We start from the raw sequence: 16,243 nt of genomic DNA on the forward strand, positions 1-16,243 counted from the left end.
CATAGTCTGGTAGATGATTTTTGCACCACTAGCAGGGGCCTGTTCCACCAACCCCCTAAGCCTCTGCAGGGAATGCGCTGGGGAAGCTGATCTGAGCAGAGTTGAGTCTTTGAAAAACAGCTGGTGAGCAGCAGATTTGGTCTGGAGGGCTGCAAAATGCTCCTTCGCAAGTGCCTCCCCCAGCAAGATTGAACCTCCTCCCCATCTATGAATTGGGGAGGTGGGGGAGGGGAGAACACACATTCCCCCCTGACTGAATGTTTAAGTCTTGCTCTGTGAGCCAGGAAAAGAAGGAAGCTCCAGACTCAACTGTAGTGAGCATGGCCTGTGTCTTTAAGAGGCATGTTTGGTCTGGAATAGAAACTCCCCTCTCTGGTTGGGAGTGGTTTCATCCAAAGTTCATTGGCACTTTCATTTTATTGATGTAGGAAGTTCATGCTATGCTGGGTCGTTGCACTCCAAATACACCTGATGAAGTTTCCGACACTTCTTACTTCCTGATATTACTGCAGACTCTTTGCAAGGTTTCCTCACACAGTAAGTATCTTTCCCTGACCTACAGGATGCTCCAGTAGCTGCTGAATTATAAAGACTGCTCCTGTTTCCTTCCTGTATTCAAGGTTTGATTATGTTCTTTCAGATCCTCTCAATTTCATTCTCCTCCCCTTGAAGAACTCTTCCCTAATTTCCTTCTCCCTCCTTCTGATTCCCTCTTTCCTTTTCCAGATTGGAACATGCATGGGTTTTAAATTGACTGCCTTATTCTATAAATGTAGCAGTGCAAGAAAGACAGGACAACAGGTCCACCCACTGGCTCTTCTGAGACACCTGCTCCCCCTGCTCCTCTCCTCCCTGAACTGTCTGCTCTTGGCAGTCCTCCACCTGTTTGCAGCTGTGAGAGAGAAGGGAGAGCAGTGGCTCTACTGAGAGACCCGCTTCATTTCACTTCTCTTCTTCCCAAAAAGATTCTTTGCAGTCTCGTCATCAGTGTCAGATGTTTGTAGTTTTACAAATGGGGTCCCCTCCCTTCCCTTTTGGATTGTCTTTCGAGATTTTAAGGCTGTGAGTGGGGACTGTTTGCTCTGCCCTTGGTTTGCCACTGTTACATAAAGCTGTTCTGGAAATGTTTTCAGCTACTGAGCAAGTGAAATGCTTTAAATCAATACATGAGTATTAAGAGTTCCTAATATAAAAAATACAAAGTGAGGCATTAAGGATATCCAAAGGGAAAAATATGAAGGACAGAGGTTCTGATGATCGGATTATTAAAAACGCGTGAGGCAAACGGTGGAAGTCTTCTTTTTCTTTTCTTTTCCTTTTAAAAAAATTATTTAAGGTAGATAAGGACAAGATGAAATTATACAATTGAATATAAATATAGATGGGAAACGGCTATGTATTGTGAGTACTTATCTACTTTAAAATTTTTTCACTTTTGATCTTTTTCCTTTACTTCTTTATTCTTTCTTTGTTCTTTTTTTCTGATATCTTATCTTTCATTTCACTGCTTTATTGTGAATAGCATTTTATAGAGGTATAAAGAACTGTTAATATGAAAAGAGATAAAATATTCTCTAATTCTTTTTCCTTGGTTAGTTATATTTTCTTTTTCTTTTGTATTTTCTTTTGTTGTGAATATGTATGTTTTCTAATTTGTATTTAATAAAACTATTAAAAAATAATTCAAAAATTCAAAAAAAAAAAAGAGTATCAAGGGTTCCATATACAGGCAAAAGTTTGCCTCACCTGGCCTCCTATTGGCAGAAGCAGGGAAGAGGAAAGACTCTCTTGCACTTCAGGTAAACAGTGTGGGAGTAGCCCCAGAAGCAGTTGTGCATGTGTGTGTGCACAGAGGGGTTTGTGCCTTGCTTTGGGTAGGTGTGAACCGATTTTCCTGTAGTTGATACATAGTTGCAGTCATCTAGAGGATGTCTTTGGACCTATTTCCTAATGGAAGTGATTTGAGTTAACGGTATGAAAACATGTGCCCATGATCAAATTGAGATTTGAAAGCCTGCTGTTGTCAGGATCTGGCTGGCTGCAGTGTGGTGAGAGGCACCAGTTGAAGGCTCAGAGTCAGGAGTTTGGTGGTGAGACACTGAGGAGAGGTCAGGAGGAGAGGATTGGGAGAAGGAGAAGGATGCTGAGAAGGTTTACTGAGCAGGGAAAAGTGATGACAGCGAGCAGTTCAGACTGAAGCAGATAAGGGGGGCGGGTCAAGGAGCTGCTGAAGAATCATGGGAATGGCCCTTTCTGGCTGCAAGAAGCTCCTCCCGTATCCCGATCTCAAAGAACATGCAAGATCATGAGGAGGGCAGAGAAAAGTCAAGAGATATGCAGACAAAGTTGGAGACTGCTTGGGTAACATCCAGGAGAGGAGGAGCCTTAGAAAGTGTGGAAGAAAGGGACATTCAGTCCCGACAACAGCTCCATAAAAGAAAGACTGACCAGGAAGTATTGCTAAGTTGTATGCCATTTCCTTGAATAAAGCACTGATTTCACTGACAACGGACTCTTCCTCTTTGCGCTGACCAGTATCTGACCCAGCCTTTATAGATATGACATGTACTCAGAAGTGAGTTCCTTGGATTTCCCACCACCACACCTGGTGGTACCACTCAACCATCTATTGATGGCCCATTACCAACTCCTGAACTCTCCCCTTCCTCCTGCTCCCCAGCTATCCACAGCTTGGCTCTAGAACAGTAGCTACCTGAATGTCCCTAAGGATGTGACATAATCTCTCTCCCTCTCTCTCTCTCATCTTCAGTTTTTCAGAGTCATCAATGGCTACTTTCAAATTCAAAGGGATCATTTTTACTCAACAGTTTAACTCAGTGGAAAAACTCAGCTATTTGGAAAATGACTTTCAACTGTTAGATGATGATATGGTGAACGTGACTTACCCCAAGTCAGGTCAGTGTTGCAATTAGATAAATAGACTTTGGATTTAGACTTAAAGTATCCACTAAACCTGCCAGGTATAAGTTTGCTTTTGACATAAGTCATGAACAACCACCAAGTAGCTGCATAGTCCTAAATTTTGGCTTAATCCCTGGAAACCCATGAAAAATGAATGTGTTTAGTTTTTCAGATGTTGCGATATATAAGACCTTCTTCAACCAGGTATAAAGGGGGAAAGTCAGGTTAGTTCTCCATCAGTGGGTAACGATTAGTCAAGGAGCAATAAACAAATAAATTATAAGAAATTTACAAATAAGGAAGGTGGACAGCAAACAAGTTGAATAGCTGAATAGACCTGTCCACCACATGTGAAAGTTACATGTTTTTTTCACTTTTTGAAGTACACAAAGTGAAACACAGACATTCTCTGAATTTAGCAATGCTCTTCTTCAGCTAAGTAATGTGTACAAAAATGCATATACTAGAATAGTGTGCATAAAATACATACTTTAGTGGGGGTGTGTGTGAATAAAAATTTATTATAGTAAGGGGAAATGCTTTGTAGAAATGTGCAAGAAAATTCACAAACTGACATGAAAATATGGAGAATTAAATGTAAGAGATTTTCAAATCTTTCTTTCTTTCTGGGATATTTGAACTCAGATATTTACAGCGCTCGTGAGCTGAACTGAGAATATTCCCAGGAGAATCTTATGCGTTATGGCATGCTTCTGTCATGTCACTAGGAATGCTTTTGGTGCTGGATATAGGCAGTGTGGGTGATTTCCTTGCATGGGGTGCCAAGCCGAGGGGGTGCATAATCACAATAATAATGAAACCTATATTTATTTGGTTACCTACTGAGAAGATTTATTAAAAAAGCAACTGTACCTAAATGTATTATTGTGAAAATAATTTTTTGGGGGGGAGGGGAATTTTTTGTCCTTGCTCAGGCCACCATATTACAAAAGTTGTCTCTGATGCTGTGTCAGGATAACCATATCTAAATGTTGATTGTATATAGACAAATATGCCATCTGTCTGTTATAGTCCTCATAATTAACACGCACTTCACTTAATGATTGAATTAAAGCAACTTGGATTGACAAGGGCACAGTAAGGTGACATTCCACCAGGATAAAAATCCTGTGAACACCCACAACACAGGAGCTAAATCCTAGGGCTAGGAAGTCTGTAGAAAAGCTACCTAGCAGGACAATTCAGGGAACCACAGTAAACTAGACTAAGAACCGCACAAGAAAACAGAAATCTAGCAAGCAGGAAAGTCAATGGGTAACTAAATTAAAAGAAGCAAATTCTCAAAACCAGCAGGGGTGTGGGGGTTTTGCATTGTTTTGCACCCTCTGCCAATTGTATGAATATCTCCCCATGGCACAGAAGTCATGTGTATGTCAGAGGAGCCATGAGATTCTGGTTCTCTGGGAACAAGTTCCTTCCCTTGAGGCCAAGGTGGCAGAACTAGAAAGAGTAGGAGGCAGAGAAAGTGGTGGATGAGGCCTTCAGGGGTGTGGTAGTTGGGTGACCTTCCCACAATGACAGCTCTCCTGCCGTCAGGAAGAAGGGAGGTCCTGAGAAAGGAGAACATCACTTTGAAGAAGAGGGAGGCATTCCCTTAGAAAAGACCCATTTCTTGGGAGTTGGTATTGGGACCTGTGCTTTTTAATTTGTTCATAAATGATCAAGTAGTGAGGTGGCCAGGTTTGCTGACACTAAAAATACATGGTCAGCAAAATGGCAAAGGCAAGTCAATGTAAACAAGTGTAAAGTGATGCATGATGGAGCAAATAAGAGGAGACAGATTCATGGAGCAGGCTATTAGTGGCTACTAGCCATGATGGCTGTGCTCTGCCTCCACAGTTGAGGCAGTAATGCTACCAAATACTACTGTCTGGTAACCACAGGAGGGGAGAATGCTCTTGAGCTCATGTTCTGCTCTCTGGTTTCCCACAGGCTTTTGGGAGAAACAGGGAGCTGGACAGGATAGGCCATTGGCCTGATCAAGCAGATTTGAGTCTGTTGTCATCTGCGCAACAACCAGCTAAATAATATAGTCAACTTCACAACAGTATACCATCCCTGATGTGGGGAATCTTGCCGCATAGGAGGATGCTGAATAGCTAGCAGGGGACAAAGATCCATTCGATTGTTTAAGTTTCTCCATTTGATTTAGCAAGGGCCAGACATTAATGTACAAGTGGTTTTATAGAAGAAGCCTCTGACTGGTGGACTTTCTCCTAGGTACTCATTGGATGTCGGAGATCTTGAGCTTAATCCGGAGTCAAGGGGACCCCACATGGGTTCAGAATGTACCACTGGGGGAAAGGGCACCCTGCATTGAGTATGCCGATCATTTGCAGATTGCCTTGAAAAATCCTTCCCCCAGGATCCTGACTACTCACCTGCCATTCCAGCTTTTCCCCAAGTCCTTCCTCCACTCCAAGGCCAAGGTGAGAGAGGAACGACGGACACATCAAGCCTGTCTTTGGCTTCTGTGTTTCTGACACACAGATGTATGGGATATTGGAGCACAAACACTTGGCACAGCTTATTTTTATGAGGATACCATATTTTGTACTAGAGGATAGGGAGGAATATCAGAAATCTCCTTAGCAGTTTCATGATTGCTCGAGAAATTGAACTTGCCATGGTCCACATGCATGCCCAGGTCCTCACTGCAGGCTTCTCCTGTTTCCAAGTTAGGCTTTATTTATTGTGCTTTCAGTTTGCTGCCACACTCTGCCTAATGTTAGGGTAGGGCTGCCTGGGCTCTTCCTAAATGTGGCCCTGTCTTTGTAACAGGTAGTCTATACTCTGCGTGACCCCAGAGATGCCATGGTTTCAGGCTACCACTTCATCAAAGGCTTTAAAGAATTGAAGAACCTTGCAACTATGGAAGAGTTTATGGAGCGTTTCCTGAGTGGGGAAGGTATGGAAGGAGGCAAATCAGCCACTCTTGTTTGCTGTGACCCAACACCAGTGATGTCTACCACCAGAAAGTATTTCTTTTTACGTAACTCTAAAGTCCTATCAGAGAACTATAATTCCCAGTTGGATACATGGAGAAGGGGAGAAATGGGGGGTGTCCTACATTTGTTATTTGCTTTCAAAGAAAATCAATAAACGTCCTTTCAGATGGGCGAGAATGGCACTAAAATGAGAAGAGGGTGAAACTTCAGGAAAGTCCTTAACAGCTGGGTGAGATTGGCACCAACAAGAGAATAGATCAAAATCGATGATAGCAGACATTCTCACTGGTGGCAGAAAGAAAAAGAAACCTTAATGGAGAAAGCCCATTAAAGCATAAGATTATCTACTCATTCAAAGCTTTGCTTCTCTTGTATGTGGAAAATGTCAGTACATAGAGCAGTCAGTAGGTTGCATTGGACCCAGGGTAGCGTTGAAGTCTCGTGTTACTGATTTTGTTTTTAAGGGATAATGCAGTTATTTTCCAAGTTCCGGACTGGTGTTTCCTCTACGTCTACAATAGCATTCTCTATTCCCTCCCATAACTCCTTACATTTTATCCTTGCTTCCTCTTTGCTCTTCCAGTGGCTTATGGTTCCTGGTTTGACCATGTGAAAGGCTGGGTGGAGATGAAGGAGAGAGCCAACATCTACTTCAACACCTATGAAGAACTACGGCAGGTAAAGGTCCAGTTTTAACTGTGTTGATCTGCAGCCCCAATTCTGATATTATTCACACATGAAGCTGCCTTCTTTTTTGAAATATTCTAGTAATATTGGCTAGAAAGGGATTCTGAGTATGTGCAAAATTCAGTGCTACCTCTACATACACTGCATATCATGTGCAGAGTACATTTCCTTTCTTCTACATTAGAGCAGATGTGCCAATAACCTGCTTTTCTGCCTTAAAGGTAATGTCTCTTGCTAACTCAGGTGCCCCCTGTGTTCGGTACTGGCTGAGGGGAGGTGGAGACAGAGTGGCTTCTGCAAGGTGACAACAGCAAATTCCACATACTGAAGACATTCATTTTGCCCAATGCACATTGCATACTGGTCCTCATGCTCTCTGTGTGCCTCCTGATGAAAGGCAAGCTCTCTACATCACATGAGGATTCACAGCCATTTGCTTTTGCTTTCTGCAGGACCTTCGAGGCAGCGTGCAGAAGATCTGTCATTTTCTTGGCAAGGAGCTGAACAGCCAACAAATTGAGTCTGTGGTGGAAAACGCCTCCTTCCACAAGATGAAGGACAACAAGATGTCCAACTTTTCCTTAACACCAGACAACATTTTTGACCATACAAAAGCAAGACTCTTGAGGAAAGGTAAAAACATTGGTTGCCAAGGAATAAAGCCATAATGCTCATGCTAGGGGTGAAGAACCTCTTCTTTTTCTGTGGATGTTTGATGCCACACAGAAAAAATCTATCAGCAACCAGTCAATAGATCGTAGTGTCAGAGCTGACTGTCAACACAGTTTGCAGGTTCAGAAGGGGGTACAGTTCGCAGGATTGTATATCTTCCTATCTGTACAACATCCCATCTAAGTCTATCTATTTCATGGGTATCCAGATCAAAATAAGAAATTATTCTGAAAGAGGCAGTCTGGAGAACAAGGATGTATCTGCACAATTTTGAGACCTGGATAATGCTGGGGACTCCCTGAAAACAGGTTGCAGATTCTCCAGGCCCTTAAGACACACCAGTAACATCAGCTACCTGAGGGGTTGCCTGCCTCACAGCTGAGGACGAAGAAGAAATGTCCCAATTTAAGTTTACGTAATTTCAGGTGATCATGCCACTTGCTCTTGTCTTGTTCTAGGGATCTGTGGGGACTGGAAGAACCACCTGACAGTGGCACAGAGTGAACGCTTTGACCGTGTTTACTGGGAGAACATGCGTGGTGTGAATATGACTTTCCCTTGGGAATGAAGTATCACAGATTGCTGATCCTGATTTTCTCCACATTCTTATGTATCATATGGTTTGGATAGTTTCTGCTACCACTGTGCTAATAAACACACCTGATCAGGAATGGTACAGTTGTTCTTTATTATTTTTTTACCAAATCACAAAGTGTCTTTAGAGCTTGGAGGTCTCACTGCAGCAGCTACAGTAGAAATGCTGAGACCGAGATACCCTTTGAACATCGCCTTCATAGACCTGATGAAGGCCTTCAACCTCGTCAGCCAAAAAGGACTCTTCACACTGCTCAAGATAGGATGCCTACGGAAGCGTCACAAGATGATTGTGTTCTTCCATGATAACATGCCTGGCACCTTCCAATATGAGGGCACATCCTCAGATGCCTTCCCTGTTTGGGTTCTTTTTTAAAATGCATGTACTGCTCTTAGAAAACTTCCTCTTTGGATGCTAAGCAGCAGGGTTAAATGAATAAATTTATAATAAATAATATAATATAATATAATAAATTTATATAATAAATAATAAATGTTATATAATAAATTTATATAACAGGTTAGAGACTGGGTAAATGAATATTTATCTTTTCATTCATAAAAATATTTATATACCACTGTATCATAAAACTAAACAGTAAAATCACAAAAAGCTAAGAACAAGTTAAAAAACAAACAAAAAATAATTAAAAACAAACAGCAACAGACCTTGAGGGAAATGTACTCTTAATGGGCTGGCAAAACAGAGAATTTTCAAGCAGGTGTTTAAAAGGTGGTACAGAAGGCTCTCACTGAATCTCTGTTGCCAAGGTGTTCCACATGGCAAGGCCAATGACACTGAAAGCTCGGTTTCTTGTTTTCTAATGAGACACATCAACATGGGGCACAACTGAAGATGCAAATCAATGCAAGTACCTTGAACCTGGCTCAGTAGCAGATGAGCAGGCAGTGCAGCTGTTTTAACAGTGGTGTCACATGTTCTCGACCAGAAGCTCCCGTTAGCAATATGGCTGCAGCATCATGCAGCAGCTGGAGTTTCCGAACCAGACTCACAGACAGGCCCACAAGGAACACATTACAGTAATTTAGCCTCAAGGGTTCCAGTGCATGAACTACAGTGGACATGCTATAGATTGGGGCCAAAGCTATTCTCAGCTGGCATGTTGCTTGAAGAAAAGTGGGAAGAGCAAAGACTAGAAGAAAAATAAGAGAAGAGGCAGCCAGTGGTGGAAAGTTCTTCACAAGTTAAATTGCAGACTGATTCAGGCCTATTCCACTGATGGTGGGGGCAGGGATCTAGGCTTAGGCTGAGTCAGAGAGATCCAGGCCTGTTACAGGACGTGGCGTTGGGTGGGGAGCCTGAGGGGTCTGCTTTGCTAGGATGTTCCATGCAGGGAATCAGTGGCGTAACTAGGTTCCCTTGTGCCCTTGGCAAGGAGCTTAATTGTGCACCCCTCCCCCCCCAAATTGCCTTTATCCTGCGGGTGAGAAGTACACACAGTGATTTTTGCACCACTGGCAGGAACCAGTTTCATCAGCTCCCAAGTTTCTGCTGGGAATGCCCTGGGGAAGCAGATCTGAGTGATGAGCTGCTGAAGAATCACGGAAATGGCCCTCTCTGACTGCAAGAAGCTCCTCCTGTATCCCGATCTCAAAGAACATGCAAGATCATGAGGAGGGGAAGAGAAGAGACCAGAGATGAACATAGACAGTTGGAGACTGCTTGGGCAACATCTGGCAGAGGAGGTGCCTTAGAAAGTGTGCAAGAAAGGGACATTCAGTCCAGACAACAGCTCTATATGGGAAAGACTGACCTGGAAAAATTGTTGAGTTGCCATTTCCTTGAATAAAGCATTAATTTCACTGACAATGGACTCTGCCTCTTTGTGCTGACCAGTATCTGACCCAGCGCTGCCAGATATGACATGTATTCAGAATTGAGTTTCTTGAATTTTTTTCCACCACACCTGGTGGTACCACTTAAGCATCTACTGATGGCCCACCACCACCTCCTGAACTCTCCCCTGCCCCCAGTTATCCCCGGAATTTGGCTCTAGAACAGTAGCTACCTGAATGTCCCTAAGGATGTGGCATAATCAATCTCTCTCTCTCTCTCTCTCTCTCTCTCTCTCTCTCTCTCTCTCTCTCATAGCTTTAGTTTTTCAGTATCATCAATGCCTTATTTCAAATACAAGGGGATCCCATTTTCTCCAGAAATGTACTCAGAGGAAACACTCAGCTATGTGGAAAACGACTTCAAAGTGTTGGATGATATAGTGAATGTCACTTATCCCAAGTCAGGTCAGTATTGCAATTAGGTACAGTGGTGCCTCGCAAGACGAAAAGAATCCGTTCCGCGATTCTCTTCGTCTAGCGGTTTTTTCGTCTTGCGAAGCAAGCCCATTGACGGCTTAGCGGCTTAGCGCTATTAGCGGCTTAGCGGCTTTTAGCGGCTTATCAGCTTAGCAGATAAGCAGATAAGCGGCTTAGCAGCTTAGAAAAAGGGGGGGAAGGGAAAAAAACTCGAAAGAACTCGCAAGACATTTCGTCTTGCGAAGCAAGCCCATAGGGAAATTCGTTTTGCGAAGCGTCTCCAAAATGGAAAACCCTTTCGTCTAGCGGGTTTTTCGTCTTGCGAGGCATTCGTCTTGCGGGGCACCACTGTAAATAGATTTTGGATTTAGTGGACATAGTGTCCACTAAACCTGTCAGCCATAAGTTTGCTTTTGACATAAGTCATGTAGCTGCATAGTCCTAAGCTTTGGCTTTATCCCTGGAAACCCATGAAAAATGAATGAGTTTTTCAGATACAGTCATACCTTGGATCCCAAATGTCTCCGAAGCCGAACCTTCTGGCTCCCGAACAATCAAAAATGGGAAATGAGGCTTCCCCTGTTCCCATGTCAGGTTTTATTTATCATGCCTTCAGTTTCCTGCCACACTCTGCCTATTGATAGTGTTGGGGTGCCTGGGCCCTCCTTCAATATAGCTCTTCCTCTGTTACAGGTAGTCTATACTCTGCGTAACCCCAGAAATGCTATGGTTTCAAGCTACCACTTCACCAAAGGCTTTAAAGTGTTGAAGGACCCTGGAACTGCTGAAGAGTTCATGGAGAGATTCCTGAGTGGGGAAAGTATGGAAGGAGGCAAATCAGCCACTTTTTTTTGCTGTGACCCAGCACCAGTCATGTCCACCACCAGAAAGTATTAATTTTTATGTAACTCTACAGTCCTATCAGAGAACTATAATCCCCAGTTGGATACACGGAGAAGGGCAGAAATGCAGGGAAGTCCTACATTAAAGAAAATCAATAAATGTCCTTTGGCATGATTGGCATTAAATGAGAATAGGGTGAAATTTAAGGAAAGCCCTTAACCTCAGTGTGAGATTGGCACCAACAAAACAATAGATCAGAATCGATGATAGCAGACATTCTCACTGGTGGCAGAAACAAAAAAAAAGCGTAATATTGTTGACTCATTCAAAGCTTTACTTCTCTCGTACACGAATAATGTCAGTACATAGATCGGTCAGCAGGTGGTATTGTACACAGGGTAGCATTGAAGTCTCCTGTTACTGATTTTGTTTTTAAGGGATATTGCAGTTATTTTCCAAGTTCCTGGCTGGTGTTTCCACTACATCTACAATAACATTCTCTACTCACCCCCCGCAACTCCTTACATTTCACCCTTGCTTCCTCTTTGCTCTTCCAGTGGGTTATGGTTCCTGGTTTGACCATGTGAAAGGCTGGGTGGAGATGAAGGAGAGAGCCAACATCTTCTTCATCACTTATGAAGAACTACAGCAGGTAAAGGTCCATTTTTAACTGTTTTGCCATGCTGCCCCAGTTCTGACATGAATAAAACTTTCTTATGGTCACAGACCGGCATAAGAGGAACATATGAATAAAATAGCAGACAGGTGATTGCTAAGGTATATAAGAACAAAGAAACAAGCATAGGATAGAACACTTGAATAGAGTATGAGATTAAACACAAATAATTGATGAGGAAGAACTGATAATTAAAACTGATAAGGATCAAAAGGCACGCAATTAAAACAACGATAAGGGGTGGAGTTTATGGGAATAATGGTCTTGCAATATGGGCCTTCAGTTTAGGACTGGTTTATAGCACAAATGGGTGAATATCCTTTGGTGACTATCCATAATGGCAGCACAAAATCTAGCAACTGAATATGTAACATCTGGGTTTTCATCCTGGAGTAGTAGGGAGATGTTAAGTTGTTCTGTGCATCCTTGGAAGTTAAGCAGGATAGGCAGGATAAACCTTGCTTGTATGTCTACATAGTACTGGCAATGGAAAAAGATATGTTTTGTTGTTTCCTGCTGCCCAGGAACCACATGGGCATTTCCTCTCCTCATATGGTGTCTTCCTATAACAGCCTTCCTGAATAGCTGAGGGGAGGGCCTAACAACGGGCCAGATTGAAGGCCTTTGATGTTTTGAGATTTCAAGGTTGGTTATATATGGCATTTGGGAAGTGAGGTATCTTCTGGTTTCGCTGATTAGAAATTTTGGGGACCTGGCTAGGTCTGCTTGGTGTTCTGTGTCTTCCACACACTGTTTAATGTTTTTGTTAGCTTGTTCATGCCCCGTGTTGAAGCCTAGATTAGTTATATTTTTCACTGCTCATTTCCATGTAAATTGGAAATTGCCCTTAATTGTTAGGAAAGCAAGGCCGCTCGGGAAGAAAGATATAATTCTGACATTATTCACACATGAAGCTGCCTTTGTTGTTGTTGTTGAAAGATTCTGGTAATATTGGATGGAAGGGGATTCTGAGTATGTGCAAAATTCATTGCTACCTCTACATACACAGCATATCATGTGCAGAGTACATTTCCTTTGTTCTGCATTAGAACAGATGTGCCAATAACCTGCTTTTCTGCCTCAAAGGCAATGTCTCTTGCTGACTCAGATGCCCCATGGGTGCTGTACTGGCTGAGGGGCAGCTGGAGACACAGTGACTTCTGCATGGTGACAACAGCAAATTCCACATCTTCAAGGCATCCATCTTACCCAGTGCACATTGCATACTGGTCCTCATGCTCTCTGTGTGCCTCCTGATGAAGGGCAAGCTCTCTCCATCACATGAGGATTCACAGCCATTTGCTTTTGCTTTCTGCAGGACCTTCGAGGCAGTGTGCAGAAGATCTGTCATTTTCTTGGCAAGGAGCTAAACAGCCAACAAATTGACTCTGTGGTGGAAAACGCCTCTTTCCACAAGATGAAGGACAACAAGATGTCCAACTTTTCTTTAATACCCGAGAGCACAAAATCAAAGTTCATGAGGAATGGTAAAAACATTGGTTGCCACGGAGTGCCAAGGAATAAGGCCACAATGCTGCTTACCAAGGGTGAATAACCTCTTCTATTTCTGTTTTTCTGTTTGATGCCACACAGAAAAAGTCAATCAGAAACCAGTCAATAGAGTGTGGAGTCAGAGATGACTGTGAACACAGTTTGAAGGCCCAGAAAATGGGCATAGTTTGCAGGATTGTATACCTTTCTCACTGTGCAACATCCCACCTAAGTCTATCTATTTCATGAAAGTCCAGATCAAAATAAGAAATTATTCTGAAAGAGGCAGTCTGGAGAACAAGGGTGTTTCTGCACGATTTTGAGACCTCAATAATTCTGGGGACTCCCTGAAAATAAGTTCCTGATTCTCCAGGCAATCAAGACACAGTACTTGCCTAAGGATTGTTTATGCTAGGGGGCCACCAGGTGGCGCATTGGAAGCTGGCCAACAATAACATCTCTCCGACCCACACGAGGTAATTAAGAGGCTGCTATGGGAAGTATGCAGTCTTCCCGACCCCCCAAGGAGATGGGGGGGGGACTGCCTTGCCAGCGGTGTCCATAATGCACCCCCAGATTCGAAAGAAGGGGGTGCCGGTCACTTGGCACCAGCCCTCGGTGAAGTCGGCTCTTCCTGACGCTGTCTCCAATCTGCGTGTGCTGGTTCGCTTTAGCTCGAAAATATAACTGGAAATATATAATTGGAAAGAAGCTAAAGCACATACATCAAGCAAAGTTCGGGAGATAAGACTGCTGATTAATGGATCTCTAGGATCGGAGCGGCGGTGCGGGACAAATAAATCAAGTGATGAAATGCCATTAAGAGACTGGTATGTCTGGAGTGAAGAAGGGGGGTGGAGGAAAAAACTTTTCTTTTCTTTGCCTTATGTGAGTATTAATAACCCTCCACCCCAAAGAAAGAAGAATCGCCGTATTTTATTTATCACAAGCAGGAATTTAAAAACTGGGGGGGGGGGAATTAAAGATCAAAGAGAGGATTGGTAAAAATCGGAGAATGGAAAAATTCTATGACGCAGTTTTAAATGGCGTCTCGCGAGACAGGCTTGTCTAAGAAAGACGGGGGGAGGAGGACCAGGATTATTGGAATGTGAATGATGATTGGAATGCGATCTTATCCTGGCAGAGCCCTTTTTGAGATATCTGACAAGCCTGGGAAAACTAAAGGGCAGACCGAAGATAAACTTTTGAAGGAGGAGGGGAATGGTGGCTGTCCCTATGAGTTATGACTTGTGGAGTGTGTAAAACCCACACAGACGATGTTTGCTTCCAACCTGCTTGTGAAGATTATCAGAGATCGCAAAGAAAGGAATATATGACAACAACAAGAAGATGAAGAAAGTAATAAAGAGACTATCTGGACAGAACTGGATAGAACTGTTTAATTAAAGCAGTAATAGAAGTGATGTTTGGATCCTCGTTTGGAGCTTGATGTATGGGTACCCCCAACAAAATTTAAAAATTTGGCTGTATAATTTGGAATTAATGTGATTTGAAACAATGTGATTTGATTGGCCTGTTAATAAAAATTATGTTAAAAAAAAGGATTGTTTATGCTAGATTTGGCAGTTTCTGTGCCTTTCACATCTACAGTATTTGGAATGCAAGCAGAAATTCAGCAGGCAGAGCAACAGACACACAGTTAATGGAGATCTCTGAGGTGCAAGAAGAAAGCATGGCTGGATGAGACACCCAGCTGGTCCAGGTACCCAACATGCATGCATTAGTGCTGCTGGAAAGCCAAATCAGGAGGGTGGGAATGGTTGGGGAGGGGCTCAGAGCAAAAGCCTAGGGGGCATGTGTTTTTCCCCCTAACATCAGCTACCTGAGCTGCCACATGCCTGAGTACGAGGAAGAAAAGTTCTAATATAAGTTGAAGCAATTTCAGGTGAAATTCTTTGTGGTTGCCACTTGCTCTTGTCTTGTTCTAGGGATCTCCGGGGACTGGAAGAACCTCCTGATAGTGGTGCAGAGCGAATACTTCGACCATGTTTACTGGGAGAACATGCATGGTGTGAATATGACCTTCCCTTGGGAATGAAGAATCACAGAACATTGTTCCTGCTGTTCTCCACCTTCACATTCTTATGTTTGATATGGTTTGGGTACCTTCTGCTAAATAAACAGATACTTGATCTGGAATAGTGCTGTTGTTCTAAATCAAAAATTTTTACATGTGTGTTTTCATACCTGCCAACTGTCCTCCTTTGAGCAAGAGATCCCAGCTTAACAGAAGGTGCCCCGGCTCCTCCTCTGCTGCAGGAAGGCAAGGCCTTGACTGCAAGTCCTCCATTGAGGCCTGCTGTGGCCTCAGACGTACTTCTAGAAGCTGGGCTGCACTTCAAATTGCACTTCCAGAAGTGTGGCGCTGGCTTCTGGAAGTACATCAGTGGCTGTGGTGGGCCTCAACTGAGGTCTTGTGGTGGCAGCAGCCTTGGCATCATCATGGCAGCATCAATGGAGGAGAGACAGTGAAAGTAAGGCACTGGGCCCAAGACAGCAGGCTGGGCCAAGGAGACCTGAATGTGTGTGTTCTGGATTTGGGTTGGGAAATGTTGGATATTATGGTGTTTTCATTTAACACATGCTGGAATGCAACAAAATGTCCCTCTTTGCTCCCTGTAGTTTATCAGCAGAGACAAATCAGTCTCCACCACAGTGGCAAAGCTGAAAGCAGGTTTTGCCCAAACCCAGGGAGATTGTGCCTGGCCACATTTATTTTTGCAACTCACAGCATGCATCAATTTGCCAGAAAATGGGGTACCATAATGACTCACTCTATCCCAGCCTACTCTTGGTCTGGGCAGCAGCAATCTGGTCACAGCATTCTGCACTAGCTGGAGCTTCCTAACCAGACTCAAGGGCAGCCCCACAAAGAGCTCATTACAGTATTCTTGCTTCAAAGTTACATGGACTACATTGGTCAGGGTACCCCTGCCAGGGACGGCCATGTTTGGTGAGCCAGACGGAACTGATAAGATGCATATAACAGACTATAGACTGGGGGGAAAGCTATTCTCAGCTGGCATACAAGTTGAATTCCAGTCTGATTCTGGAATTTCCCAGCAACGGTGGGGGAAGAGATCCAGGCTTAGGC

General features: G+C 43.4%; 1 protein-coding gene and 1 pseudogene across 8 annotated transcripts in view; both read left to right on the plus strand.

The window, feature by feature from the left end:
• Positions 1-256: 256 nt before the first annotated feature.
• Positions 257-15,288, plus strand: LOC307221604 (sulfotransferase 2B1-like). 7 transcript variants are annotated; one of them, XM_079986268.1, is made up of 7 exons: positions 257-537; positions 2,779-2,916; positions 5,164-5,372; positions 10,812-10,938; positions 11,519-11,613; positions 12,956-13,124; positions 14,273-15,064. In XM_079986268.1, the coding sequence occupies exons 1-7, from the start codon at positions 441-443 to the stop codon at positions 14,335-14,337; spliced, it is 900 nt and encodes a 299-aa protein (XP_079842394.1). In that variant the 5' UTR covers positions 257-440; the 3' UTR covers positions 14,338-15,064. The 7 variants fall into 7 exon arrangements, with proteins under 7 accessions (XP_079842394.1, XP_079842396.1, XP_079842395.1 ...); XM_079986270.1 differs by having other exon boundaries at positions 258-537; positions 13,231-15,069; XM_079986269.1 differs by having other exon boundaries at positions 258-537; positions 14,740-15,054.
• LOC307221623 (sulfotransferase 2B1-like) overlaps positions 1,700-16,243 on the plus strand; it is a 28,585-nt pseudogene continuing 14,041 nt past the window's right edge. The window contains exon 1 of the transcript XR_013843854.1: positions 1,700-1,799. The product of XR_013843854.1 is annotated as a sulfotransferase 2B1-like (transcript). The remainder of the gene's footprint in view (positions 1,800-16,243) is intronic.

The sequence above is a fragment of the Podarcis cretensis genome (assembly GCF_951804945.1).
Source record: "Podarcis cretensis genome assembly, chromosome: 8".
NCBI lineage: Eukaryota > Metazoa > Chordata > Lepidosauria > Squamata > Lacertidae > Podarcis > Podarcis cretensis.